Source organism: Oncorhynchus nerka, linkage group LG7, assembly GCF_034236695.1.
Source record: "Oncorhynchus nerka isolate Pitt River linkage group LG7, Oner_Uvic_2.0, whole genome shotgun sequence".
Lineage (NCBI taxonomy): Eukaryota > Metazoa > Chordata > Actinopteri > Salmoniformes > Salmonidae > Oncorhynchus > Oncorhynchus nerka.
Genome location: NC_088402.1, coordinates 41,146,877 through 41,174,521, shown reverse-complemented (window position 1 = coordinate 41,174,521; position 27,645 = coordinate 41,146,877). Strand labels below are relative to the sequence as shown.

The 27,645-nt window shown below is 43.4% G+C and overlaps 3 protein-coding genes across 4 annotated transcripts; all 3 read left to right on the top strand.

Annotated features, from left to right (window-relative positions):
- The first annotated feature begins 9,278 nt into the window (after positions 1-9,278).
- LOC115131686 (elongation factor 1-alpha, oocyte form-like) lies at positions 9,279-12,938 on the top strand. The gene is made up of 8 exons (XM_029663597.2): positions 9,279-9,386; positions 10,149-10,309; positions 10,860-11,039; positions 11,146-11,442; positions 11,544-11,694; positions 11,835-12,091; positions 12,190-12,424; positions 12,525-12,938. Exons 2-8 carry the CDS (start codon positions 10,166-10,168, stop codon positions 12,644-12,646), a joined length of 1,386 nt encoding a protein of 461 aa, XP_029519457.1. The 5' UTR covers positions 9,279-9,386; positions 10,149-10,165; the 3' UTR covers positions 12,647-12,938.
- A 139-nt stretch (positions 12,939-13,077) lies between these two features.
- On the top strand, positions 13,078-17,078 carry LOC115131685 (elongation factor 1-alpha-like). Its single transcript, XM_029663596.2, has 8 exons — positions 13,078-13,277; positions 13,837-13,986; positions 14,573-14,752; positions 14,859-15,155; positions 15,316-15,466; positions 15,567-15,823; positions 16,054-16,288; positions 16,598-17,078. Exons 2-8 carry the CDS (start codon positions 13,843-13,845, stop codon positions 16,720-16,722), a joined length of 1,389 nt encoding a protein of 462 aa, XP_029519456.1. The 5' UTR covers positions 13,078-13,277; positions 13,837-13,842; the 3' UTR covers positions 16,723-17,078.
- A 102-nt stretch (positions 17,079-17,180) lies between these two features.
- LOC115131684 (cyclic GMP-AMP synthase-like) lies at positions 17,181-26,399 on the top strand. Of its 2 annotated transcripts, none has more exons than XM_029663594.2 (7): positions 17,181-17,737; positions 18,161-18,459; positions 18,749-18,981; positions 20,891-21,119; positions 21,367-21,651; positions 21,798-21,897; positions 22,024-26,399. In XM_029663594.2, exons 2-7 carry the CDS (start codon positions 18,165-18,167, stop codon positions 22,559-22,561), a joined length of 1,680 nt encoding a protein of 559 aa, XP_029519454.2. In that variant the 5' UTR covers positions 17,181-17,737; positions 18,161-18,164; the 3' UTR covers positions 22,562-26,399. The 2 variants fall into 2 exon arrangements, with proteins under 2 accessions (XP_029519454.2, XP_029519455.2); XM_029663595.2 differs by having other exon boundaries at positions 18,158-18,459.
- Positions 26,400-27,645: the final 1,246 nt, after the last annotated feature.

Below are 27,645 nucleotides of genomic sequence, written 5' to 3'. Positions count from 1 at the left end.
GGTTGGTGTTCTTCGGCTTGCAAGCCTCCCCCTTTTTCCTCCAAACATAATTATGGTCAATCAGTACTATTTTTGTTTCATCAGACCAGAGGACATTACTCCAAAAAGTTCCATCTTTGTCCCCATGTGCAGTTGTAAACCGTAGTCTGGCTTTTTTATTGAGGTTTTGGAGCAGTGGCTTCGTCCTTGCTGAGCGGCCTTTCAGGTTATATCGATATAGGACTCGTTTTACTGTGGATACAGATACTTTTGTACCTGTTTCCTCCAGCATCTTCACAAGGTCCTTTGCTGTTGTTCTGGGATTGATTTTCACTTTTTGACCCAAGTACGTTCATCTCTAGGAGACAGAACGCGCCTCCTTCCTGAGCGGTGTGACGGCTGCGTGGTCCCATGGTGTTTATACTCGCGTATTATTGTTTGTACAGATGAACTTGGTACCGTCGGGCATTTTGAAATTGCTCCCAAGGATGTACCAGACTTGTGGAGGTCTACAAATTATTTTCCGAGGTCTTGGCTGATTTATCAAGCAATGATTGTCAAGCAAAGAGGCACTGAGTTTGAAAGTAAGCCTTGAAATACATCCACAGGTACACCTCCAATTGACTCAAAGGATGTCAATTCGCCTATCAGAAGCTTCTAAAGCCATGACATCATTTTCTGGAATTTTCCAAGCTGTTTAAAGGCACAGTCAACTTAGTGTATGTAAACTTCTGAACCACTGGAATTGTGATACAGTGAATTATAAGTGAAATAATCTGTCTGTAATCAATAATTTGAAACATTTCTTGTGTCATGCACAAAGTAGATGTCCTAACTGACTTTCCAAAACTATAGTTTGTTAATTAAGAAGAAATTTGTGGAGTGGTTGACAAACGAGTTTTAATGACTCCAACCTAAGTGTATGTAGACTTCCGACTTCAACTGTACAACCCATATATATTTTTATTTATTTTCCTTTTGTACTTGAACTATTTGCACATTGTTACAACACTGTCTATAGCCGTAATAAAACATTTAAAATGTCTCTATTCCTTTTGATTGATTCTGAGTGTAATTTATTACTGTTTATTACACTTTTTGTTTATCTATTTCACTGGCTTTGACAATGTAAACATGTTTCCCATGCCAATGAAGCCCAATGAATTGACAGGAGGGCACTGCCTTGCAAAATATTCTATTTGCATTAGCAATTCGACCCCATGAAGGTAAAATGTGCACGTGTATACCTCACACATATATTTCAGATATGAATACTTTAAGTGTATGGCTTTGTCAGTAGGCTATATGGAAGAACATAATTGTTACTTCACTGACATTCTATGCTGAGACTATTTCCCCCTATTTTTACGCCCCAGTCTTATGTCACTGCATGACTAATGTTTCCCTTCCATTAAGGTTGGAATCTATACTATCTATTGCTTAATAGGCCACACTAAGATAACAGGACTGTTGCTAGCAGTCACAATCTTAACTGCCTGCTTAGTCATCTGGAAGAGAAGGTTCAACCCTGCACTATGAGCAGGAACTCTGCAGAGGGCACAGCTATTAGCTGACAGCCTGCACCATGACATCCTCACTGACACTCTGCCAGACACCGTCCACTTGCTCTTCCTGAGTTAGTGTGTGCAGTAAGACCTCAGCTGTCGTTTGTTGTCGCTGTGTGTGCGTGCTACTGACATTAAATCAAATCATAACTTCAGCGCTGACTTATAATAGTGTTGCCTTTGTGTGAGGCGGCCTGAAAGTCATGCGTTTGTCATCTACAGTGGCACCCGATAGGGAACACCGGTTGTGTGATATTTATATGCTGGTGTGAGCCACTCAGGGACATCCTGACTAATTGGTGAGCGCAAGTATGTGCCTAGGAATGGGAAGGGGTGTATGGGTGGTCTAGCCAGCCACATGGACAGCTGCAGTTATTCCCTTCAACCGCCTCCAATCTCCCTCAGTTACAGTTTTTTACAATCACTTTGGCACTAATTTCGGAACCTTGATGTCATTTTTCAAAACTCTAGACACAAAACTCACAACCAGTGATCAAAGTTTTTCAAATCTCGAGCACTTTTTCCAATTGCTTGGATACAATACACTTAAAGCTAAGATAATTTGTTCATTGAACTAAAATCACCTGTTCAAAATGACACAACTTAACATCAAAGTATTACCATTTCAAAATGAAATTAGCACATTACATCTGAAATGACTGTCTATTCATTTCATTACAATGATCTAACTATCAATTGATACAACTGCACATCATCAAATTTCATCATCATTCTTTATCAGACGATGTTTCTGTGGTCCCATGTACCACTTTTCTAGACCATGGTTTCAGATTTGATATTACTGTACACTCACCGGCCACTTTATTAGGTACATCCATCTAGTACTGGGTAGGACCCCCTTTTGCCTCCACAACAGCCTGAATTATTTACGGTGTTGTACGTTAAGAGACGCCATTCTGTACACCACTGTTTTAAACAGCTGTTATTTGAGCATTTGTGGCCTTTCTGTTTGCTTGAATGTGTCTGGACATTCTCCTCTGACCTCTCTCATTAACAAGGTGTTTTGCCCACAGAACTGCCGCTCACTAAATGTGTCTTGTTTATCGCACCATTCTCTGTACATTCTAGAGACTGTAGTGCATAAAAATCCCAGGAAGGCAGCTGTTTCTGAGATGCTGGAATTACCATGTGCGGCATTAACAATCATACCACGGTCAAAGTTTCCTAGATTACGCATCTTGCCCATTCTAATGTTTGGTCAAAAAACATCTTAAGCTCTCTACTCTATATGCTCTATATATTGAGTTGCAGGCAGCCACATAATTCGCTGTTCGAATGTAACCTTCCTTGATGAGCTAAATCAGGTCTGTAGAGCTGATGGCATGACCTCAGGTTCCACCATGCTCAAATGGGGTAAGCATGGTTTCAGGCCCATCCACAATTTACCACCCTGTACTTACCCCCATACTCTCCTTTCCTAAAACCCGATTGAGGAATTTTTCTCCATATGGAGGTGGAAGGTACAGTGGGGAGAACAAGTATTTGATACACTGCTGATTTAGCAGATTTTCCTACTTACAAAGCATGTAGAGGTCTGTAATTTTTATCATAGGTACACTTCAACTGTGAGAGACGGAATCTAAAACAAAAATCCAGAAAATCACATTGTATGATTTTTAAGTCATTAATTTACATTTTAATGCATGACATAAGTATTTGATACATCAGAAAAACAGAACTTAATATTTGGTACAGAAACCTTTATTTGCAATTACAGAGATCATACGTTTCCTGTAGTTCTTGACCAGGTTTGCACACATTGCAGCAGGGATTTTGGCCCACTCCTCCGTACAGACCTTCTCCAGATCCTTCAGGTTTTGGGGCTGTCGCTGGGCAATACGGACTTTCAGCTCCCTCCAAAGATGTTCTATTGGGTTCACGTCTGGAGACTGGCTAGGCCATTCCAGGACCTTGAGATGCTTCTTACGGAGCCACTCTATAGTTGCCCTGGCTGTGTGTTTCGGGTCGTTGTCATGCTGGAAGACCCAGCCACGACCCATCTTCAATGCTCTTACTGAGGGAAGGAGGTTGTTGGCCAAGATCTCGCGATACATGGCCCCATCCATCCTCCCCTCAATACGGTGCAGTCGTCCTGTCCCCTTTGCAGAAAAGCATCCCCAAAGAATGGTGTTTCCACCTCCATGCCTCACGGTTGGGAAGGTGTTCTTGGGTTTGTACTCATTCTTCTTCCTCCTCCAAACACGGTGTGGAGTTTAGACAAAAAAAAAAGCTGAAAGCTCTATTTTTGTCTCATCAGACCACATGAACTTCTCCCATTCCTCCTCGGGATCATCCAGATGGTCATTGGCAAACTTCAGACGGGCCTGGACATGCGCTGACTTGAGCAGGGGGACCTTGTGTGCGCTGCAGGATTTTAATCCATGACGGCATAGTGTGTTACTAATGGTTTTCTTTGAGACTGTGGTCCCAGCTCTCTTCAGGTCATTGACCAGGTCCTGCCATGTACTTCCGGCCTGATCCCTCACCTTCCTCATGATCATTGATGCCCCACGAGGTGAGATCTTGCATGGAGCCCCAGACTGAGGGTAATTGACCGTCATCTTGAACTTCTTCCATTTTCTAATAATTGCGCCAACAGTTGTTGCCTTCTCACCAAGCTACTTGCCTATTGTCCTGTAGCCCATCCCAGCTTTGTGCAGGTCTACAATTTGATCCCTGATGTCCTTACACAGCCCTCGAGTCTTGGCCATTGTGGAGAGGTTGGAGTCTGTTTGATTGAGTGTGTGGACAGGTGTCTTTTATACAGGTAACGAGTTCAAACAGGTGCAGTTAATACAGGTAATGAGTGGAGAACAGGAGGGCTTCTTAAAGAAAATCTAACAGGTCTGTGAGAGCCGGAATTCTTACTGGTTGGTAGGTGATCAAATACTTATGTCTTGCAATAAAATGCAAATTAATTACTTAAAAATCATACAATGTGATTTTCTGGATTTTTGTTTTAGGTTCCGTCTCTCACAGTTGCAGTGTACCTATGATTTAAAAAATTACAGACCTCTACATGCTTTGTAAGTAGGAAAACCTGCAAAATCGGCAGTGTATCAAAAACCTGTTCTCCCCACTGTATATGATAGGCGCCCTCACGAACAAGCCACCCTTCTCCAGGCCATGGATGACGCATGCAATGACATCACGGCAGACCAGTGTCAGGCCTGGATTCGCCTGAAGATTCTTCCCAAGATGTTTGTCTAATGAAAACATCCATTGTGATGTGGATGAGAACCTGTGGCCAAATCCACAAGACAGAGTTGATGGAAATATAGGACAGGAATCAACCTTTTGTTTAGCTTTTTACAGTAAGCCAGGTGAGGAACACTGCAGTTACTGTAGTTTTTTCTTTTTTTGTAGCTAATTATTTTTGCTTTGATTCAAAGAAACCTATGTTGTGATTTTATTATATTTCATCAATACATTTCATATTTTGTTCAATGATTCCACTGTGTCTGTAGTATTCTCTCTACTAGTCCTTTTACATTGATGTATTTACATGTATCACATATTTTGTACTACAATATTTAATGATTGTACGAACAACGACACAGTGAAACTATCCGTATCTTGTGTGTGGGTGATCTAAATGAATGTTCCGATGGTATTTCATGATAAATGAGTTATTTGAACCAATGATTCTGCAAGTGCAAGGTTTCTTTAAAGATATGAATTAACAATGCAATGTTTTGAACATTGGACAGCCTGTGTTACAAGTGATGACCGTTTTGAGTTTTGTGTCTAGAGTTTTGAAAAATGACCACAAGGTTCTGAAATTAGTGTCAAAGTGATTGTCAAAAACTGTAAGTTATCCACTGCTCTTCAGTGTGTGTGTTTCTGCTTCCGTGTGTGTGTGTGTGTGTGTGCGTGCGTGCGTGCGTGCGTGCGTGCGTGCGTGCGTGCGTGTGTGTCGGTGTGTGGGTAACTGTGTTTGTGTACGTGTTCATTATATGGGTGTCACTTTAAGTGCTTGAACTCAACTTGGGTCTTTGCCAATTTCTGCGCTCCACCTCTCTAGCACTTCTGCTGGCCACTTGGAATGCTCAGCCATCAGTAAAACTAATTTCCCTCTCTCTCTGAGTCTGCTGTACTGGTAACTGGACTTACAGGCAACTTCTGTTTTTTTTGCTGTAGGGAACAGTTAAAAAGTAGGGTTCTGCCCCAATTAAACAGTTATCTGCCTTGTCAATGTGATGTACATGATGTATTAGACAAATAAGGCAAAACTTTTCATTTTAGTGTCAGTTTAGTGAGGCCCTAAGACAAAATGACAGTAGCTAAAAGTAATTTATTTGGCCTAAACCCAGTCGTTAAAGTGGCACTCCAGTCTTCGTTTCACCTCATTCATATATCCTTATGTACATATTCTTTATCCCCTTACACTGTGTATAAGACAGTAGTTTTGGAATTGTTAGTTAGATTACTTGTTGGTTATTACTGCATTGTCGGAACTAGAAGCACAAGCATTTCTCTACACTCGCATTAACATCTGCTAACCATGTGTATGTGACAAATAAAATTTGATTTGATTTGATTTGAACAAAGGCAAATCGCAACAGCTGATCCAGGTAAATCATGACATAGCACCTCTTTTGTTCTCTATTGCTCCCCTATTGTTCCTCAAGCAAGGGGGAAGGCCGATGACAACACGACTTCCCATCAAACCAACTCCTTGAATGCCCTACTCCTTGAAGTTTGTAGTTGTATCTAAAAAACACTATTTTGCTAAAAATATGTATTTTTTACCCTTTAGTGTGTGTATTTCAATGTATTTATACTTGGGAAATTGATTTCCAACAGGAAAAGTTCAAAAATCACTGGAGGACTTCTATTACAGCATCATTTTCTCCTAGTCCCTGATTATCATTCACACCTGCTCTTAAACTTAACTAAATATTCATAATACAACATATGAATATGTTATTTGTCATATTTTTATCATAACTGTTATGTCACATGTTAAAACTGCATGCTTTTTTGGTCACTGCTTCCTTATTCAAAACAGGACTGTATCTAGGAACCCGAGAGAATATCTTTTCATAACATTGTTGGGTGTGGTTTAGCAATGGTTTAATTATACAAGTTTGGGTGGTATTGGACGTCAGCAAGACAACCCAAGGCTGTAGCTTCAACAAATAGCCTTTTTGTAAAGAGTTATGTGGTTCAGTTACATTTGCCTGATCTTCTGGTGTTAGTGCTGCACCCACCCTTTACTTGTTGGCCTTTTTACTATACTAGCTCCTTCCTCATTCTAAAAGGAAGATTCAGTACTGTATAATCTTTGGGGATTAGAGACAACCAGGGCACATTTCCTGTGTTTCGTGCTTTAACAATTTTTCCAAAATAAAACCCAGCTGAATATGTGGGCCAATATAATGTCATGGAGAAACTTTTATAGAATAAACCATTTGTCCTATTTTTACGATGTATCATGCCAACACTTTTTAACAGACCCTCCAGAAGTCTCTGAAGCTCTGAGGAAGGCGTCTGACACGCTGAATTGTAAGCCTATTAGTTTGCCCTGGATAAACCTTAAGATCAATGTGGATATCTCAATTCTTCTCTGGGATAGTCATTTTTAAACTGGGGTAAAAAAGGTTTTTTTTTCTGGCCTCCTGAAAACCTGTTCTTGGCCAATGCCTCTCCGCTTCTATTCTCCTTTGCTTCCCCCTCTGTTTTTTTAACCTCTCCTGGCTTCCCATCCTATATCTCCCCCTCTTCCTCGGACACAGTGCAGTTGCAGCAGCATTCATACTGACCTCCTGCACCCCAACACTCCCACCTATCCGCTGCCTTACTCTGACACCGGCCTCCTCCCCAACTCTGGAACTCCCTCCCTCTCCATGTCAGAACCTCACAATCCATACACATATTCAAGTCCTCACATAAGACACACCCCTTCACACAGGCTTACCCAGATTCTCTGTTGTCTTAGCTTTTCTCCTCTGTCTAATTCACTTCCTTGGTTAGTCTGCCATCATGTTAGTGTCCTCCATGGTTAGTCTATCCTTATGTTTAGTGGACTTTCACATACTTGCTTATTTTAATGTGTGATTTTATAGCTTTTTATCTTGCTGATTGTCTTGTGTAAAGTGACTTTGGGTGTCGTGAAAAGCGCTTTAAATAAAATGTATTGTTATTATTCACCCACTCTCTGTGGCACGGTTTTCGAGTACCCTTCACTCTCGCACTCACTTTCTCGCCCTCTCTCTCTTTCTCTCTCTCACCCCCCCCCCACACACTCACTGCACTGTGAGCTGATTGAAAGCAGCAGCTGCTTTCTCAGTGGTTGTTACCTGAACTGAGGGAGGAAGAGATAGTCGGGGAGAGCCGTCGCTGTGCCAAGGGATGCCAGCTGTCCTATATCGGGAATTCAACAGTGATGGGGACAGCAAGGAGACTGAAAGGCCCTGAGTCTGACCTCTCCACAGCACCCAAAACACAGAGTGGACTTCCACAGCATCCTTTGGAATAGGCTCTATAGATTAGAATATATTGATCATATATTGGGGAATAACAATATGAACATCATCACATCTTTGTGATGCTGGAGATGAGATACATCAATGTTTACATTGTTGTTGACTGTTCTTTTGAAACAGAGTGACTGAAATGTTGTAAAAACAAACAAACATGCAGAGTCATTTTTATCACTATTTGTCATAAAGCACAGTCACTGACTAGGGTATGGGGAAAAGGAAATGTAGAATGTAGAACTGCAATCACAGTTACATCACCCAACTTTGATGCAGTGTTATTGAATTTAACATTGTTTTTGGACTGGGTGGGCAACACATAGGCCTACAGCAAGGAGAGTTTTAGCATGCAATTTACTATATTTAATTTGATTGATATGATCATTATGAGAAAGCACTCAGCATTACAATGTGAATGGAGAATCTATCAGGACTCCCTCACACTTATTGATCACTGTATTCACTCACCTTAGCCTGGTCGGAACCTCTTTTGAACCTGAAGGTGTGTGAGATGTGGTGAAGATGCCTTCCAGGTCATTGAAACAATGAGTCTGGGTCTCCCTTCTCAGTGCACTGTTTGAGTGCAAATCTCTGAATTTGAATACTCTTGTTATACTGATTGGGTCATCTAGAATCAATCATTTCCTTTGTGTCTAGTGTAGCCTGCTCCTAAAGTATTAATCCAAGACAGTTTATAGTCCACTGAGAAAACTGTATAATCTAATTATAGTAGGTCTAGAGTACACTGACTAAATAACAAAAGATTATATGACAATTGTAAATGCTATGTACTCATGTTGAAACCAAATTGATGAAATAATGTCATTTCATTTCCAGAAAGGAGGTTTTAATAATCTCATTCGGGGTTATGAGACAATGGGGATTGGTTTGTTGAGATATCTAATCCAACTCAATATACAGTGGGGTAATCTACTTTCAGATTTTAATCAAACTCTTGTCAGTTGAGTTATTCAATGAGTCTCTGGTCATTTTGTTCTCGTGCCAATAAAGAGTGTACTTGACCACATGTGGTTATTTAGTCAATTTATAAATGACCTAGCTATATTGTTTTTAGACCCTTTGATTGAATCAGAAAGGATTTCGTTCAAATTTGGAAAATGTTTCAAACATCATGACGTACCATGACAGACGGGCATAGTTTTTCGCTGAATTGTGTGTGATTTGAGGGTTCGAGTAGGGAGGGGGAAGGGAAGCGGGGACGCAACCCAGTCTAGCCACCTCCCAGTGTATAAAAACTCAAACTCAACCAGCATTCTTTCTCTTTTTGTTACCTGGGTAGGGGCATCAGCAGTGGTCGAGTGAGCGCACAGTAACACCGGTAAGCGCGTTTATCTTATTTAGCCTCTAGTGGTTTCAAAAACAGGCCTAACATGTTAGCACATTGGTTTTTAAAACTTGTTAGACATATTGCGAAAACGTAAGCCATTTCAGATAGTATTTAATGGTGTGGACAATGTTTCAATTTAAAGTGACTTGGATGGTGTAGCGGGATGCTTTAACGGTACTCTTTAAGTTACCTTATGAAGTGGTGATTTGGTTTAAGTGAACTTCAAGATATATTTTGCCGGGGGGAAAAACGTTTTCAATTGGGGGAGGGGGAACTGGGGGGAAAACAAAGGATACTAAAGCGGTGGCCTGTGAGAATGAGTAGGTAGCTAAATGGAATGTCTTCCATGATCTGAACAACTGCACGTAAACCCAGGCGACTTGTCTAGTAGGGATAAATTCCTTCTGGATATTTGGAGTTCTTTCTGTAACTCTATACGACGTGGCCTGGAAGCAACACGTGTCGCTTTTGGCCCATGGCCGACTGAGGCCTAACAGTACGTGATCGTAACTCACTCATCCCCTTTCGGAGGCGTTTAACGACGTCAGCTGACAGCAAACTATTTTATTTTTTTCTTTCAATATAATTTTAATGGGATGTGGACAGTGAATTGATGGTCCATCGACATAAACGTTCGAATGCATAGTCTGAGTGACCCGGTGTTTTAATGCTGCAGCCTTGTTCCCCAAGAATTGTTACACTAACGTTAATGTTCATTGTTATTAAGTGGTATCTCTGCTCATTTTATTTCAGAAACGAATTAAGCAACCATGGGAAAGGAAAAGATCCACATTAACATCGTGGTCATTGGCCATGTCGACTCCGGCAAGTCAACCACCACAGGCCATCTGATCTACAAGTGCGGAGGCATTGACAAGAGAACCATTGAAAAGTTCGAGAAGGAAGCAGCTGAGGTAAGCGTTTTTTCTGGTTGTTGGAGCTTTCTGTTCTGGTTACATTACTTTGGATCAAAGATGGCGACGACGGCATGTTTTTTTATAAACTGGTGAAGCCGGCAGGGTGTGGGCAACGAGTGCGCGCATGTGGGACGGTGCTTGCGCAGGCCTAGTGTCGGGTAATGACGATGCACTTTGTGTAATGGCGGCTGAGGACTTTATAGCGGTCATGGCTAGGAGGGATACAGTTAACTTTTACATTTAAAATACACGTATACAATTTGTAAAAAATGGAACCCTTTCCCTAACCTTGACATACGTCTCATAACTTGCTACAGACAAAAGCTATCCCATCTATGCAACATTGGTTTAAAGCATTCTCTGCGTTTCAGATATTGCATACATCAGGATCTGTTAAATTATGTAAATGACTTGGGCCATGTTTCCCAAATCCAATCTAGGCCTAACCCTAAATGAGCTACTTGCTCACTATACATTTTTGCTGTGTAGCATTACTTTACCAGTAAAATGAATTATTGAACATAATGTGCTTTTCCTCTAATTTTAGATGGGCAAGGGCTCTTTCAAGTATGCCTGGGTGCTGGACAAGCTGAAGGCTGAGAGGGAGCGTGGTATCACCATTGACATTTCTCTGTGGAAGTTTGAGACTGGCAGGTACTACGTCACAATCATTGATGCCCCTGGACACAGAGACTTCATCAAGAACATGATCACTGGTACCTCTCAGGTAATTGGGGGGTGGCCAGTGCAATCAGAATATACTGTAAACCTGACCAACTAAGGTGATAGATGAACAAGTGTGTTGGGCTGACATGACTTGTTCCCCCCCCCAGGCTGATTGCGCTGTGCTGGTTGTTGCTGGTGGTGTGGGTGAGTTTGAGGCTGGTATCTCCAAGAACGGCCAGACCCGTGAGCACGCTCTCCTCGCCTACACTCTGGGAGTGAAGCAGCTCATTGTTGGCGTCAACAAGATGGACTCTACTGAGCCCCCCTACAGCCAGAAGCGGTTTGAGGAGATCCAGAAGGAGGTCACCACCTACATCAAGAAGATTGGCTACAACCCTGCCACTGTCGCCTTTGTGCCCATCTCTGGTTGGCATGGGGACAACATGCTGGAAGCCAGCGCCAATGTGAGTAGCCTATCCTCAATGTAGTAGAATGCACTGAAAGTCTCACCCTGTCACTTGCATATGTCATGCTTTGTACATAAACAGAAATTCTCCTATTCTAGATGGCCTGGTTCAAGGGATGGAAGGTCGAACGTAAGGATGGTAACGCCAACGGTGTGACTCTTCTAGAGGCCCTGGACTCAATCCTGCCCCCCTCCCGCCCCACAGATAAGCCCCTTCGTCTGCCCCTCCAGGATGTCTACAAAATCGGTGGTAAGAACCAGTCCTAGACTTCATGCTTGTATACAGACTGTGTACTTGCTTGTATACAGACTGTGTACTTGCTTGTATACAGACTGTGTACTTGCTTGTGCTCTTGATCGTTAATCTATTCTCCCCTGGTTTTCCATCAGGTATTGGAACAGTACCCGTGGGCCGTGTGGAGACTGGCACCCTGAAGGCCGGTATGATCGTCACCTTCGCCCCCGCTAATGTCACCACTGAGGTGAAGTCTGTGGAGATGCACCACGAGACCCTGGAATCGGCCATGCCCGGTGACAATGTCGGCTTCAACGTCAAGAACGTGTCCGTCAAGGATATCCGTCGTGGCAACGTGGCTGGAGACAGCAAAAACGACCCCCCAATGGAGGCCGGCACCTTCACCGCTCAGGTAGGCATGCTGTTTAAAATTGTTGGGTGGGTGAGCTGTCTTCCCTTGACAATTTAATTGTTTTCATGCTCTAATCGACCATATCTTGTTTTTTTCAGGTCATCATCCTGAACCACCCTGGCCAGATCTCCCAGGGCTATGCCCCTGTACTGGATTGCCACACTGCTCACATCGCCTGCAAGTTCAGCGAGCTCAAGGAGAAAATCGACCGTCGTTCCGGCAAGAAGCTTGAGGATGCCCCCAAGTTCCTGAAGTCTGGAGACGCCGCCATCGTTGACATGATCCCCGGCAAGCCCATGTGTGTGGAGAGCTTCCAGGAATACCCTCCTCTTGGTAAGTAATCCACAAGACCTCCTACCAAAGACATTGTTCCTTTTTAAAAGGCATTCTATGCTTGGAAAAGGCCTCGTTCCTAATGTTCTCTTTCTCTCAGGTCGTTTTGCTGTGCGTGACATGAGGCAGACTGTTGCTGTTGGTGTCATCAAGGCCGTCGACAAGAAGGCTGCCTCAAGCGGCAAGGTCACCAAATCTGCCGTTAAGGCTGGTAAAAAGTGAATTCTCCTCCCACAGGATGTCCCTCGGGTGGTGGGGTCTGCAGCCCTACATCCTGCGGAGTCTCGAAACCTGAGCTCTATACTTAAGGACTGGTTAATGCTGATTAAAACCCATCGTAAAAGTTTTCGCAGGAAAAAAACTCAACGCAGATACACTTTGTCACATGACTGACAGTGCCTCTTTCAGTTATATTTGAGTTAATGGTTGAGAACTAAACCTGTTTGATGCCACAATTAAATTGGAAGAAAGCTGCTGGTAACTAATAAAGGTCTTTAAATGTCTTGACCAAAAAGCTTGCTCTGTCGTTTTCCTTAATCCTTGTTCTTGTTGTAGTTGAGTGGGAGCTGTGCCATAGGGTAGAACAAGTGCAGCACTGTATCTAACTTGGTCTTTGCAGCTGTTTTGACCCAAGCTATCCCTGACTGCTGCAAGGCTGTGCCCGGTGATGGTTTTTGCCAGCCAATCACCTAGGTGGGGTTACACTGGCATAACCAATGGCACTTTATTTCTCGTGACACCAGGGCTGTAGCGCCCGCCTCCCACTATACCGGTATAAAAAGAGATGTGGGCTCATATTCTGTCCTTTTTCTCCGGTCTAAAGCAGGAATACCCGTTATCTGTATTGTTTCAGGTTAGTGAAGAAAATGTTCATTTCAGGATGTAATTGTTATGTAGCTACACTAATTACCTCAATACTGCTACATTTAAATTGCAGCATGGTTATGAAAGTGTGGCAGCCTCTTTTGGGGCGCATGATTTTAGGACCGGTCTGATTTGTACAAGATGACTAACTGCTTTTTAAAATTTGGAGTCAGTCTCATTGCAGACCACTTCAAGTTTAGTGGGTAATTTAATTTCGTTTAATGGGTAACGAAGGTTAACTGAATTGCTGTAATATAGCCTAGATAGAATTTTGAGTAGTGGGCTGTGCACGACTGCCTTAAAGCGGGTGTCGTTGATTTGACTCAACATGGCCGGCTTGCTGGTCTTATGACTGAACATGGAGGGCAGTGGGAGGGGAATGATTTGTGGATAGCACATGGTGCATGAGTCAGGGGCGCCCATCGGCAATCTGTCGAATTCATCACTTGATTACACCATGAATTTCTACTGCAGCCATGTCGGCCATATGTGTATTTTGTGTAAATAAAATTGTACATCGGTAGTTATGTCAGTCTCCTTTTCATCAGTAAATCATGGGAAAGGAAAAGATCCACATCAACATTGTGGTCATTGGCCATGTCGATTCCGGAAAGTCAACTACCACAGGTCATCTGATCTACAAATGCGGAGGCATTGACAAGAGAACAATTGAAAAGTTCGAGAAGGAAGCCGCTGAGGTATGTTTGGGAGCCCTGGCATTTTCTATGAATTCCGAGTTTGCTAATGTTGCTATGAATTGCGACGTTCTATAACGGGTGTGGTTAGAGAAAATCCTTCGACTGATTACTTTGACACGAGCGCCATCTACTGTACCAAATGTATTGTCAGTTGTGGCCATTGTGCACTAAATGGCATATATTGATTAAAATCTTATTTAAATCTAATCTGTTTTGTCGGTGCATTATGACGAGTATTGGGGAACACTCAAACAAATGAATGTTGGCAAGTGGGATTGACGGACCAGTTTGACTTTAGTTAAGACAAATATGGATTATCTTTGATGGGACAGATTTATTGCTAAGCTAGCAGAAGTTTTATCTGATTAGGCAGACATTTTTGGAGTAATTTTGTTGGGATGGATCGTCAATTTGCAATTCACGAGTAATACTGTTGTAAATAGATTAAATTCTTAAATTGTGTACGCATTTCATTAACTGACAAACTAGTACAAAATTATCAGACCTTTGTAGTAGGTGTAATTGGATCGATTTGAACTGTGTAGACATAAGTGCAATAAAAGCAAACTTTTCTTTACGTGTGTAGATGGGCAAGGGCTCTTTCAAGTATGCCTGGGTGCTGGACAAGCTGAAGGCTGAGAGGGAGCGTGGTATCACCATCGACATTTCCCTGTGGAAGTTCGAGACTGCCAAGTACTACGTCACAATCATTGATGCCCCTGGACACAGAGACTTTATCAAGAACATGATCACTGGTACCTCTCAGGTAAAGATGAGCTTTAATGTCCAATCTGTTTCCTAACTGAAAGAATCAGTAGTGGCATTTTACAACAAGGTTTGGAGTGTCACTATCTATGACTTCATTTTCTCAGGCTGATTGCGCTGTGCTGATTGTTGCTGGTGGTGTGGGTGAGTTTGAGGCTGGTATCTCCAAGAACGGCCAGACCCGTGAGCACGCTCTCCTCGCCTACACTCTGGGAGTGAAACAGCTCATTGTTGGCGTCAACAAGATGGACTCTACTGAGCCCCCCTACAGCCAGAAGCGGTTTGAGGAGATCCAGAAGGAGGTCAGCACCTACATCAAGAAGATTGGCTACAACCCTGCCACTGTCGCCTTTGTGCCCATCTCTGGATGGCATGGGGACAACATGCTGGAGGCTAGCCCCAACGTGAGTAGCCCATCCACACACGATAAACTAAACCACAGCAGTGTAGGTCTAGGTGGTTATATGTGTAAATTATTAGGGCTAGAACTTTAAAGTAGGATTAACTCTTGACAGGTAAGTAAGTCTGTAATATTGATCTTGTTTCTTCTGTTGGCCATTGCAGATGGGCTGGTTCAAGGGATGGAAGGTGGAACGTAAGGAGGGTGGCGCTAGCGGTGTGACCCTTCTGGAGGCTCTGGACTCTATCCTGGCCCCCTCCCGCCCCACCAACAAGCCCCTCCGTCTGCCCCTGCAGGACGTCTACAAAATCGGCGGTAAGAACCAGTCATAGATCAATATGTTTGAATGTACTGGTTATTTTCTTTAGACATGAATGGGTATGTGTCTTGTGGTTAAATACTTGTTTCCCATCAGGTATTGGAACAGTACCCGTGGGCCGTGTGGAGACTGGCACCCTGAAGGCCGGTATGATCGTCACCTTCGCCCCCGCTAATGTCACCACTGAGGTGAAGTCTGTGGAGATGCACCACGAGACCCTGGAAGCGGCTCTACCCGGTGACAATGTTGGCTTCAACGTCAAGAACGTATCCGTCAAGGATATCCGTCGTGGCAACGTGGCTGGAGACAGCAAGAATGACCCCCCAATGGAGGCCGGCAACTTCACAGCTCAGGTGAGAGATGGAACTGATTTTCAATGTAGTTTTGGGAAAGATAACACAAAATACTAATATTGTAAGTCTACTTTACTACATATCTCGTTTCTGGCCATAAATTAGCACTTTCATAAACACATTTTTTTTAAAGTGCACTTTTTAAATTCAGTTTTGCTACGTACCAACCCCCTTTCACTGTAGGTCTAGAGTCCAGCCCATCCTTACCCAACCTTTACCCCAATCTTCAGGTCATCATCCTGAACCACCCGGGCACCATCTCCCAGGGCTATGCCCCCGTGCTGGATTGCCACACCGCTCACATCGCCTGCAAGTTCAGCGAGCTCAAGGAGAAGATCGACCGTCGTTCCGGCAAGAAGCTTGAGGACAACCCCAAAGCCCTGAAATCTGGAGACGCCGCCATCATCGTCATGGTGCCAGGAAAGCCCATGTGTGTGGAGAGCTTCGCCGCCTACCCTCCCCTCGGTGAGTCACACACGAACACCTAATGATGACGATTATGGGTTACGTGTTACGTGGGGGTTCCCATAACTGTATAGGACACATCTGGGTAATGCAGCCTTTTGGTATTGAAAGAATTCTCCACACATTTACTGTTGCATTGCTTGTAAGATGGTGAAGAGATCTTACTAGTCTCAACCTTACAATGTCACTTACAAAAGCAGTGAAGTAGGAACTTCAATGACTTCTGGAATATGCTGACACTCCATTTAGCAAAACCACACAAAAAATCGTTCAGACCCGTCCAGTAACCATTTCTCTTAACTGTTGCAGGTCGTTTTGCCGTACGCGACATGAGACAGACCGTTGCCGTTGGTGTCATCAAGGCCGTTGACAAGAAGGCTGCCAGCACTGGCAAGGTGACCAAGTCTGCCATTAAGGCCACCAAAGCCAAATGAATTCCTGCTCCAGACATCCAGCAACAACCAGGCGTGTCACCGGCATCCCATCCTGCAGTGTCTCAGAACCTGAGCTCTCTACTCAAGGACTGGCTAATGCTAATAAAAACCCATCGCAAAAGTTTTCGCAGGAAAGGAAAGCAAATGTTCGAAGAATAATGCTTTAGGGGAAATTATGATAACACCAAAAATAAAAAAACATGAACATTAACTGCCAAAACGCTGCTGTTTCTTGTTTCTCATAAGCCAAACGCTGAATCAGTTACTGTTGGATACATACTGGTATCTATCATGAAATTATATGTTGTGTTAGAATATGAAAATAAAGTCTGATTTCTGTTGCTGTGAAACATTGAGCTAGTTGTCAGATTTTGGATTGATTTGCTGAAAACGTTCCATTGGTTTACAATATTGACTACAAACAGAAAATAATACCTATCAATTTCTTTGGGGAATATTCGATAGATATGATTCACTGCCTCGGTTTTTCTCATTTGAGTTACTTCAGAAATGTAAGTGTTGTTGCTAAACATGTCAATACTGTAGATGCATACTTTCAGAAAAGTGTCTGCCCTGTAGGAAATTGTACATCAGTAAATTTCGGCTACTGTTAAATTATGGGGTTGTTATTGAAAGATAAACTAATTGCCAGTGGGTTTTTTTCCCTTAATATTAAAGCTTTCGCACAAAATGGCAAGCTTTCACGAACCTAGTAGAGCATAATATTTTTATGACGGTACCTATACAATCCTCTGGTGAAAACCTCTCTTACAGTTTTACGTTCAGTATCAACCCGTCATCCACTGCTAAAAAGACAAAGGAGGGGCAATGCTCTTTTATCTTTCATTTATATGTGACATCATACTTGGGAAATAGAAAGCGAAAATGGGAATAGTGGCAGGAAACGGGGATATGCTGTCACACAGTAAGTGAGCCGACACGGAGAAGAGCAATAGCGACGTCTCAGTCTGTCACCCTACCAAGCTGATATTTGTGACAAAGACGGCAATAGCAGGTACATCTTCACAACCCGTGTAACATTTCACAATGGTTGAATGATTATTTAACAATCGGTCTGGGATTACGAATAAAATGTCACAAACCAGGTTGTCTTGAGTAACATGTAGCCTGGGCTGGGGTCATTGTGGTTCGGGTAAGGTCTTGGAAACAACAATTATGTTAATTCCTCATGGCAGGACCTCAGCATTACTTTCATTGTACTAAAATGACATCAAATTTAGTAATTTATTATGATCTCTGTGGTGCTATGTTTATAAGCACCCACTAAACGTTGAGGTAGTTTTTTATTATTATTGAGCAGTCCTATCCTATATACATTCAACCTAGAAGGAAGAGGATATTCAAATTATATTTATGTCATACTTTCAGATATAGTTTATCTGAATTGATTTGTGTTTGTGTGCGTTGATCAAAGTAGAAAGATGAACAGAAGCACACCTCAGAGGGGATCATCCTCCAGGAGACAGAGCTCAGTTCCATCCACACCCTCTGGAGAGCACCAGACAACTCCATCACTCAGAAGGACCCCATCCACCCCCATCGACCTCCAACCTAGCCTGGGCAGAGAGGCAGAGGATGGTGGGTTTCTGGACGGAGATGAAGGTAGCCCTATAGAGGACTCTCAGACTGGGGCATTGCTGGGTCAGGATGATGGAAATGCCAGTACCCCAGCCACACTCACCTCACACCTCCCTAGGCAGAGACCACACCAGGCAGGTAATAGCATGTTAGACCTACTCGCTTCAATGCTATTGTTGATTGTCCTTATCTGATGTGTGTATTAGTGTCATAGATGATAAGACAATCAGTAACATGTTACATTCATTAATCTAGCTAGAATTGACATTCTGAGTTGAGTGAGTTTTTGCCTCTGAGACAGAAAGATGTTTTGTAGATGAAGTTCATGTGTGTATAATCCTGTAAAACAGGTTGAAAATTACACCATTCATGCTTCAATACAATGCTCATCTGAGACAGTCCAGCCAATACATCAATATGCCCACAGCCAAGATCCCCAAACCAGGGGACGAGCTGGCCCCTATCTCCCCAGAGCTGGCCCGTTGGATCAGGCTTCGGGCCCAGGACCTTAAGCTCCGCCAGAGTGACCGGCAGTGGGCCGTGGACCTGGTCAACCATCTCCGGGAAAGCCTGCTGGTCTTCCTCAAGAACAGTGACGAGCAGCCCTACTTCCAGTCAGCCTCTGTGCTCAGCAGTGGCTCATACTACGAGATGGTCAAGGTAACTCACACCATGAGACGGGATATGTCTCTAGCTGGCAGCTCATTTAAAACACATGAACACAAGAGAATAACCCAACAGCAAATTATCCACATTTCCACTTAAGGTGTGTTTTAAAAAACATGGATGAACCCTGAGTGACTGATTAGACAGTTTTGATGAGCCAATACTGCAATATGGCTGCCTGTCCTGCATTACCGGTACATCTCTTACCCCCTCACCAATGCCCCACCTTAACACTGATAGGAATGTTTACTGTCCGTCATAAACATATACAGCAAAAACAAATCCTCACCCCCAAACATATACAGTTGAAGTCAGAAGTTTACATACACCTTAGCCAAATACATTTAAACTCAGTTTTTCACAATTCCTGACATTTAATCCTAGTAAAAATAGCCTTTAAATTGTTTAACTTGGGTTAAATGTTTTGGACAGCCTTACACAAGCTTTCCACAATAAGTTGGGTGAATTTTGGCCCATTCCTCCTGACAGAGCTGGTGTAACTGAGTCAGGTTTGTAAGCCTCCTTGCTTGCACACGCTTTTTCAGTTCTGCCCACAACTTTTCTATAGGATTGAGGTCAGGGCTTTGTGATGGCCAATACCTTGACTTTGTTGTCCTTAAGCCATTTTGCCACAACTTTGGAAGTATGCTTGGGGTCATTGTCCATTTGGAAGACCCATTTTCGACCAAGCTTTAACTTCCTGACTGATGTCTTGTGATGTTGCTTCAATATATCCACATCATTTTCCTACCTCATGATGCCATCTATTTTGTGAAGTGCACCAGTCCCTCCTGCAGCAAAACATCCCCACAACATGATGCTGCCACCCCTGTGCTTCACGGTTGGGATGGTGTTATTTGGCTTGCAAGCCTCCCCCTTTTTCCTCCAAACGTAACAATGGTCATTATGGCCAAACAGTTATATTTTTGTTTCATCAGACCACAGGACATTTCTCAAAAAAGTATGATCTTTGTCCCAATATGCAGTTGCAAACCGTAATCTGGCTTTTTTATGTCCGTTTTGGAGCAGTGGCTTCTTCCTTGCTGAGCGGCCTTTCAGGTTATGTCGATAGAACTCGTTTTACTTTGGCTATAAACTCAGCAAAATAAGAAATGTCCCTTTTTCAGGACCCTGTCTTTCAAAGATAATTAGTAAAAATCCAAATAACTTCAGATCTTCATTGTAAAGGGATTAAACATGGTCTCCCATGCTTGTTCAATGAACCATAAAAAATAAATGAACATGCACCTGTGGAACGGTCGTTAAGACACTAACAGCTTACAGACGGTAGGCAATTAAGGTCACAGTTATGAAAACGTAGGACACTAAAGAGGCCTTTCTGCTGACTCTGAAAAACACCAAAAGATACATCCACAGGTACACCTCCAATTGGCTCAAATGATGTCAATTAGCCTATCAGAAGCTTCTAAAGCCAAGCTGTTTAAAGGCATAGTCAACTTAGTGTATGTAAACTTCTGACCCACTGGAATTGTGATACAGTGAATTATAAGTGAAATAATCTGTCTGTAAACAATTTTTGGAAAAATGACATGTGTCATGCACAAAGTCCTAACCGACTTGCCAAAACTATAGTTTGTTAAGAAGAAATTTGTGGAGTGGTTGAAAAACGAGTTTTAATGACTCCAATCTAAGTGTATGTACATTTCCGACCTCAACTGTAGTATCACATACTGTACATAATAGGGAAATATGACATGCAAACATGGAGGTCCTTGTTCATCTTGTGTTGAATGTCAAGTGTTGCTGTTTGTGAGTTCATCTGGGTCAGTCAAACCTGCCCTTTGCATTCAGTGACTATACTTTACTTTTATTATAATCCTGTGAATGAAACTAAATAGTATATAAATAGTCAATTGTACTTATTGCCATTGTGTGCCAACAGATACTCAACCCAAATGAGTTTGACATGATGCTGAAGCTCCAGTCTCCTTCCCGCCTCAAAATGACTGAGCTGGACCAATACCACGGCCTCTTCTACGAAGTCGCCCTATCCCGATCAACCCGTTCCCACATACGGTCTTTCCTTTTGGACGATGGGCTCACCATCTCAGCCAGCAAGATCATAAGTGAAATGCACCGTCTGGTCCGCAAGTTCATCAGCACCTACAGAGGTGTGGTAACTGGTCTATATTCACCTGAGAGTATACGAATGCAGTCATATAAATGCTCACATACCCATACTGTATATCTTGTACAACTGGTTTGTCTGTAGATGCTATGTTGTTGAGGGGTCAATATGATTATTTGAGCCTTTGAGGTCAGTGGTCGTAGTGCACATCTCCAACCACCTGGGGCATTGTTTTGTCTAAATATGACATGACGTTGCCTGTATGCTTTTGTGTGTTCTTTGATCACCAGTGCCTGGAAATAGCTGGCGTTGGGTTGTGAATAGGAAGCGTCCAAACTCACCAGCGGTGACCCTTTCCCTGTTGGAGGTGGATCATGGGAAACAGGAACTACTTTCTGTGGATGTGGTGCCCGCCCTGGAAGTGCCCTCCTCACAGGGCTGGCCTCTGGCTGCCCGCGCCGGCCCAGATGTGGACAACTGGCTGGGGAAGAAGACCCGGCGCTCTCTCACCCACCAAACTTGCTTCTTTGTGCCCAAGAAACCCCCGGGACGAAATCTTAGTGAGGCAGCTAAAGGTGTGCGGAACATTGTTGTTTTGTGCCAGAGCCAGAGGTGCAGGACTCTGGATGTGTATAGTTTTTGTGACCGATACATGATTGATACACTGAATGTGAATGATATTTTCCCTTTGATTGAAATGTTGCTGCTTTGTCTCCTGCAGAGAGTTGGAGGATTTCCTTTTCTCACATAGAAAAGGAACTGATCAAGACTCATGGGAACAAGAGGACCTGCTGTGAGACCTCTGCCACCAAGTGCTGCCGGTCAGAATTCGCTCTACAACACCGTTTACTATCACCTGTGACTCATTTATCCCTAATACTGAACAAACACCTTTATGTGAAGTGATCTATATTATGAACCTCTCTTTCTCTCCTCCTCTCGTTTAGTAAGCAGTGCTTCAAGCTCCTTAAGTGCCTGATCGAGGGACTGAAGCAACGCTACCCTCAAGAGCTGGATGCACTGTGCTCCTACCACGGGAAGACAGCCTTCCTACACACCCTCTCGATCAGGGCCCAGGACTCCCTGTGGACGCCCCGTCAGCTGCCTGCCTGCTTCATGCACCTCCTAAGGGCCCTGGAGGGCCACGCAAGAAGTGGTCTGCTCCCCCACTTCTTTGTCCCCACCTCCAACCTCTTTGCCCCACCAACCTTCCCGCGCAAAGCTTTGGTGTTTCTGATTGAGGCTCTGGAGGAGCAGAGGAGACAGGGGCTTCCCCTTTTAATGCCCCCGGCTCCTTCCCCACCACTGGCAGTGCACTCCCACAGTGACTCCCAGCCCCAGCTTTCCCCTGTTGTACAGCAGACTCCTGTTATCCAGTATCCTGTTATCCTGCCACCCCAAGTTGTTGAGATGAAATCCTTTGAGCAAATGTTCAAAATTGTGGCTTTGGTTGTGGTTCTTGTCTATGTTTGTTACCTCCTGTAGAGGTGTCTGTCCTGCCCATCGGTGGTAGGAAGGTGGCAGAGACAGTCTATCTACAGCAGATGGTGGTAAAATGACATGCAGCTGTAGAAAATGGTATGCCATTTTGAAACAGTATAACATAGGATAGGATTCCAGATTTGTATTTCTCTCTAAATCATGTCTTTGCTCTAGACAAACACAATGAAACATTTAGCCCAAAAGTAAAAATGTTGTATTTGTATATACAGTGCTTTCGGAAAGTATTCAGACCCCTTCCTTTTTCCACATTTTGTTATGTTGCAGCCTTATTCTAAACTGTTCCTCATTAATCTAGACACAATACCCCACAATGACGAAGCGAAAACAGGTTTTTAGAAATGTATAAAAAAATAACAAACAGAAATACCTTATTTATATAAGTATTCAGACCTTTTGCTATGATTCTCGAAATTGAGCTCAGGTGCATCCTGTTTCCGTTGATCATCCTTTATATGTTTCTACAACTTGATTGGAGTCCACCTGTGGTAAATTCAGTTGATTGGACATGATTTGGAAAGTAACACACCTGTTTATATAAGGTCCCACAGTTGACAGTGCATGTTAGAGCAAAAACCAAGCCATGAGGTCAAAAGAATTGTCCAAGGAGCACCGAGACAGGTGCAAAAAAATGTCTGCAGCTTTGAAGGTCTCCAAGAACACAGTGGCCTCCATCATTCTTAAATGGAAGTAGTTTGGAACCACCAAGACTCTTCCTAGAGCTGGCCGCCAGGCCAAACTGAGCAATCGGGGGAGAAGGGCCTTGGTCAGGAAGGTGACCAATAACCCGATGATCACTCCGACAGAGCTCCAGAGTTCCACTGTGGCGATGGGAGAACCTTCCAGAAAGAAAACCATCTCTGCAGCACTGCCCCAATCAGGCCTTTATGGTAGAGTGGCCAGATGGAAGCCACTCTTCAGTAAAAGGCTCATGATTCTCTGGTCTGATGAAACCAAGATTGAACTCTTTGGCCTGAATGCCAAGTGTCACATCTGGAAGATAACTTGGTCCCTTCCCTACGGGAGAGCATAGTGGTGGCAGCATCATGCTGTGGGAATGTTTTTCAGCACCAGAGACTGGGTGACTAGTCAGGATTGAGGGAAAGATCAACAGAGCAAAATACAATGCGATGCTTGATGAAAACCTGCTCCAGAGCGCTCAGGACCTGACTGTGGCGAAGGTTCAGCTTCCAACAGGACAACGACCCTGAGCACACAGCCAAGACAACGCAGGAGTGGATTTGGGACAAGTCTCTGAAGGTCATTGAGTGGCCCAGCCAGAGCCCGGACTTGAACCCGATCTAACATCTGCACAGAGACCTGAAAATAGCTGTGCAGCGAAGCTCCCCATCTAACCTGAAAGAGCTTGAGAGGATCTGGGAGAAACTCTCCAAAGACCATTGTGCCCAGCTAGTAGTGTCATACCCAAGAAGACTTGAGGCTGTAATCGCTGCCAAAGGTGTTTCAAGGGTCTGAATACTTAAGTACCGACCAATCTAAAGACTAGAGCTGCCGCTTTCAAGGAGCGGGACACTAATCCGGACACTTATAAGAAATCCTGCTATGCACTCAGATGAACCATCAAACAGGCAAAGTGTCAATACAGAACTAAGATTGGATCCTACTTCACCGGCTCTGACACTCGTCAGATGTGGCAGGGCTTGCAAACTATTATGGACTACAAAGGGAAACTTAGTCGCAAGCTGCCCAGTGATGCGAGCCTACCAGACAGTCTAAATGCCTGTTATGCTCGCTTTGAGGAAAGCAACACTGAAGCATGCATGAGAGCACCAGCTGTTCCGGATGACTGTGTGAGCGAGACCTTTAAACAGGTCAACATTTACAAGGCCACAGGGCCAGACGGGTTACCAGGACGTGTACTCAGAGCGTGCGCGGACCAACTGGCAAGTGTCTTCACTGATATTTTCAATCTCTCCCTGACCGAGTCTGTAGTACCTATATGTTTCAAGCAGACCGCCATAGTTCCTGTGCACAAGAAAGCGAAGGTAACCTGCCTAAATGACTACTGCCCCATAGCACTCACGTCGGTAACCATGAAGTGCTTTGAAAGGCTGGTCATGGCTCACATCAACACCATCATCCTGGAAACCCTAGACCCACTCCAATTTGCATACCGCCCCAACAGATCCACAGATGAATTAATCTCAATCGCATTCCACACTGCCCTATTCCACCTGGACAAAATGAATACCTATGTGAGAATGCTGTTCATTGACTACAGCTCAGCGTTCACCACTGTAGTGCCCACAAGCTCATCACCAAGCTAAGGACCCTGGGACATAACACCTCCCTCTGCAACTGGATCCTGGACTTCCTGACAGGCCGCCTCTAAGCTGTAAGGGTAGGCAACAACACATTTGCCACGCTGATCCTCAACACGGGGGGACCCTCAGGGGTGCGTGCTTAGTCCTCTCCTGTACTCCCTGTTCAACCACGACTGTGTGGCCAAGCACGACTCCAACACCATCATTAAGTTTGCTGACCACACAACAGTGGTAGGCCTGACCGACAACGATGAGACAGCCTATAGGGAGGAGGTCAGAGACCTGGCAGTGTGGTGACAGGACAACAACCTCTCAATGTGAGCAAGACAAAGGAGATGATCGTGGACGACAGGAAAAGGAGGGCTGAACAGGCCCCCATCCACATCGACGGGGCTGTAGTGGAGTAGGTTGAGAACTTCAATTTCCTTGGTGTTCACGTCACCAACAAACTATCATGGTCCAAATACACCAAGAAAGTGGTGAAGAGACCACGACAATGCCTTTTCGCCCTCAAGAGATTGAAAAGATTTGGCAAGGGTCCCCAGACCATCAAAAAGTTCCACAGCTGCACCATCGAGAGCATCCTGACCGGTCGCAACACCGCCTGGTATGGCAACTGCTCGGTATCCGACCGTAAGGTACTGCAGAGGGTAGTGCATACGGCGCCATACATTACTGGGGCTAAGGTTCCTGCCATCCAGGACCTATATACTAGCGGGTGTCAGAGGAAGTTCCAAAAAATTGTCAAAGACTCCAGTCACCCAAGTTATAGACTGTTCTCTCGAAGTTCAGGTCCAAAAGGCTCCTTAACAGCTTCTAACCTCAAGCCATAAGACTGCTGAACAATTAATTAAATGGCCACCCAGACTATTTGCATTGACCCCCCCTCCCCTTTGTTTTTACACTGCTGCTACTCACTGTTTATTATCTATGCATTGTCACTTCACCCCGACCTACATGTGCAAATTACCTTGACTAACCTGTACCTCTGCACATTGACCCTGTACCCCCTGTATATAGCCTCATTATTATTGTGTTATAATACATTTTTCTTTGATCTTATTTAGTCAATCTTTTCTTAACTCTATTTTCTTAAAACGGCATTGTTGGTTAAAGGCTTGTAGGTAAGCATTTCATGGTAAGGTCTACACCTGTTATGTTCGGCGCATGTGACAAATAAAATTGTATTCGATTTTTGAATTCAGAAAAAAAAGATGTACCAAATTTTCTACAAACCTGTTTTATTGCTTTGTTATTTTAATCAATTTTCATCCATTTTAGAAAGGCTGTAATGTAACAAATTGTGGAAAATGTCAAAGGGTCTGAATACTTTCCGAATGCACTGACAGTTATGCAGATTACCACGAGTATAGTAGCTACGCAATGTATTGTTAACTACTACTCCCAATGTACATTTACATTTTAGTCATTTAACAGACGCTCTTATCCAGAGCGACTTACAGTAGTGCATACATTTTCATACTTTCTTTGTACTTGTACTTCATAACAAACATTTAAATAAACATGATTAAGTATCACTTGTCCTGCATGTATGATCTTATATTTTATAATATGGTGTGTGTAAATTAAATCCTTGTTTCCTTACAGTGCTATAAGAGAGTTGCTGGTCTGGAAATGGTTCCAATAATGGTTCCAATAATTTCCCCACCATTTATTTTCAGTGGCGTGCATTCATTCATGGATGCCAAGGGCAGCCAGGCTTCTCAAATTATTTTACCAAGAAATATATATATTTTTTAAATCTTTCATTATTTTCCTCCAATTCGCAAGAGGCTAAATGTATTTTACCAGAGAAAACATCAGAGCGAGCGAAACAGTGCCCCTCTGTATCTGTAGGCCATCTATCTGATACTGTCTGGTCAGAAAGAGTATGACATTGTTGCAGCCCATAGCATTGAATGCAAGGGAAACCAGAGAGCGTTTGACTTCCCTTTATATCTTTTTTATAACATAATAGCCAATCAGCGTTGAGCTAAACTGATTAAGCTCAACTGTATATGCTCCCGGCGCACCAAAACAAAGTGTCAAGGGAAGCCAGTTTGGATTTGGCTTTACACCAATCACAAGCCAAACATCATTTACAGAAAAAACTTGTTGCATCTTCTTGTGTCGTTGTCCTCCGGTGGCTAGCTAGCATGCTAAAATGATCCCTTTCTTAAATTAGCCATGGATGGAGATAGGGATTTGGACTTGTGGTTTTACTTAATTCTCTGTACTGGCCAATGATTATAATGGTGATTCTGATCTAACCATAAATTCATACATTGTGCCCCTGGCCTGAGAGGATGGAAGTTCAATATGTAGCTAGATGTAGTAGGCTATGTTAAGAAACTAGCCTGTCGCGTTGTTGCCCATGAAAGGAAGTTAGGCTAGCGAGGAAGCATTTTAACCAGGTAGCCTAGGACAACAAAAACTAAAGTGTGATCTGCAGTGGCGATTTTAGCCTGTAAATCTTGGTGGGGCAACAAAAAAAAACGCATGCCAGCAAAGCAACAACACAACACTAAACAATACATGAATTGTACTATAACGGTGACAAACAGTGCCCACAAACTGTTTAAATAAAGCTATCCCAACAGCAGAGCTTTCTTTTCACCACCATGGAGTGAAACCTTACCACTATTACATCTGGCTATCAGCGGAGTCTTGTCTGGCAGCGAAACAGTTCATTCAGCCTAATTTACTTCCTTTAAAGAAAACATAGCTGATATGGGTGACTTTCTTAAAAATGTGGTTTCTACTGACAATTGAGATGTACAGACT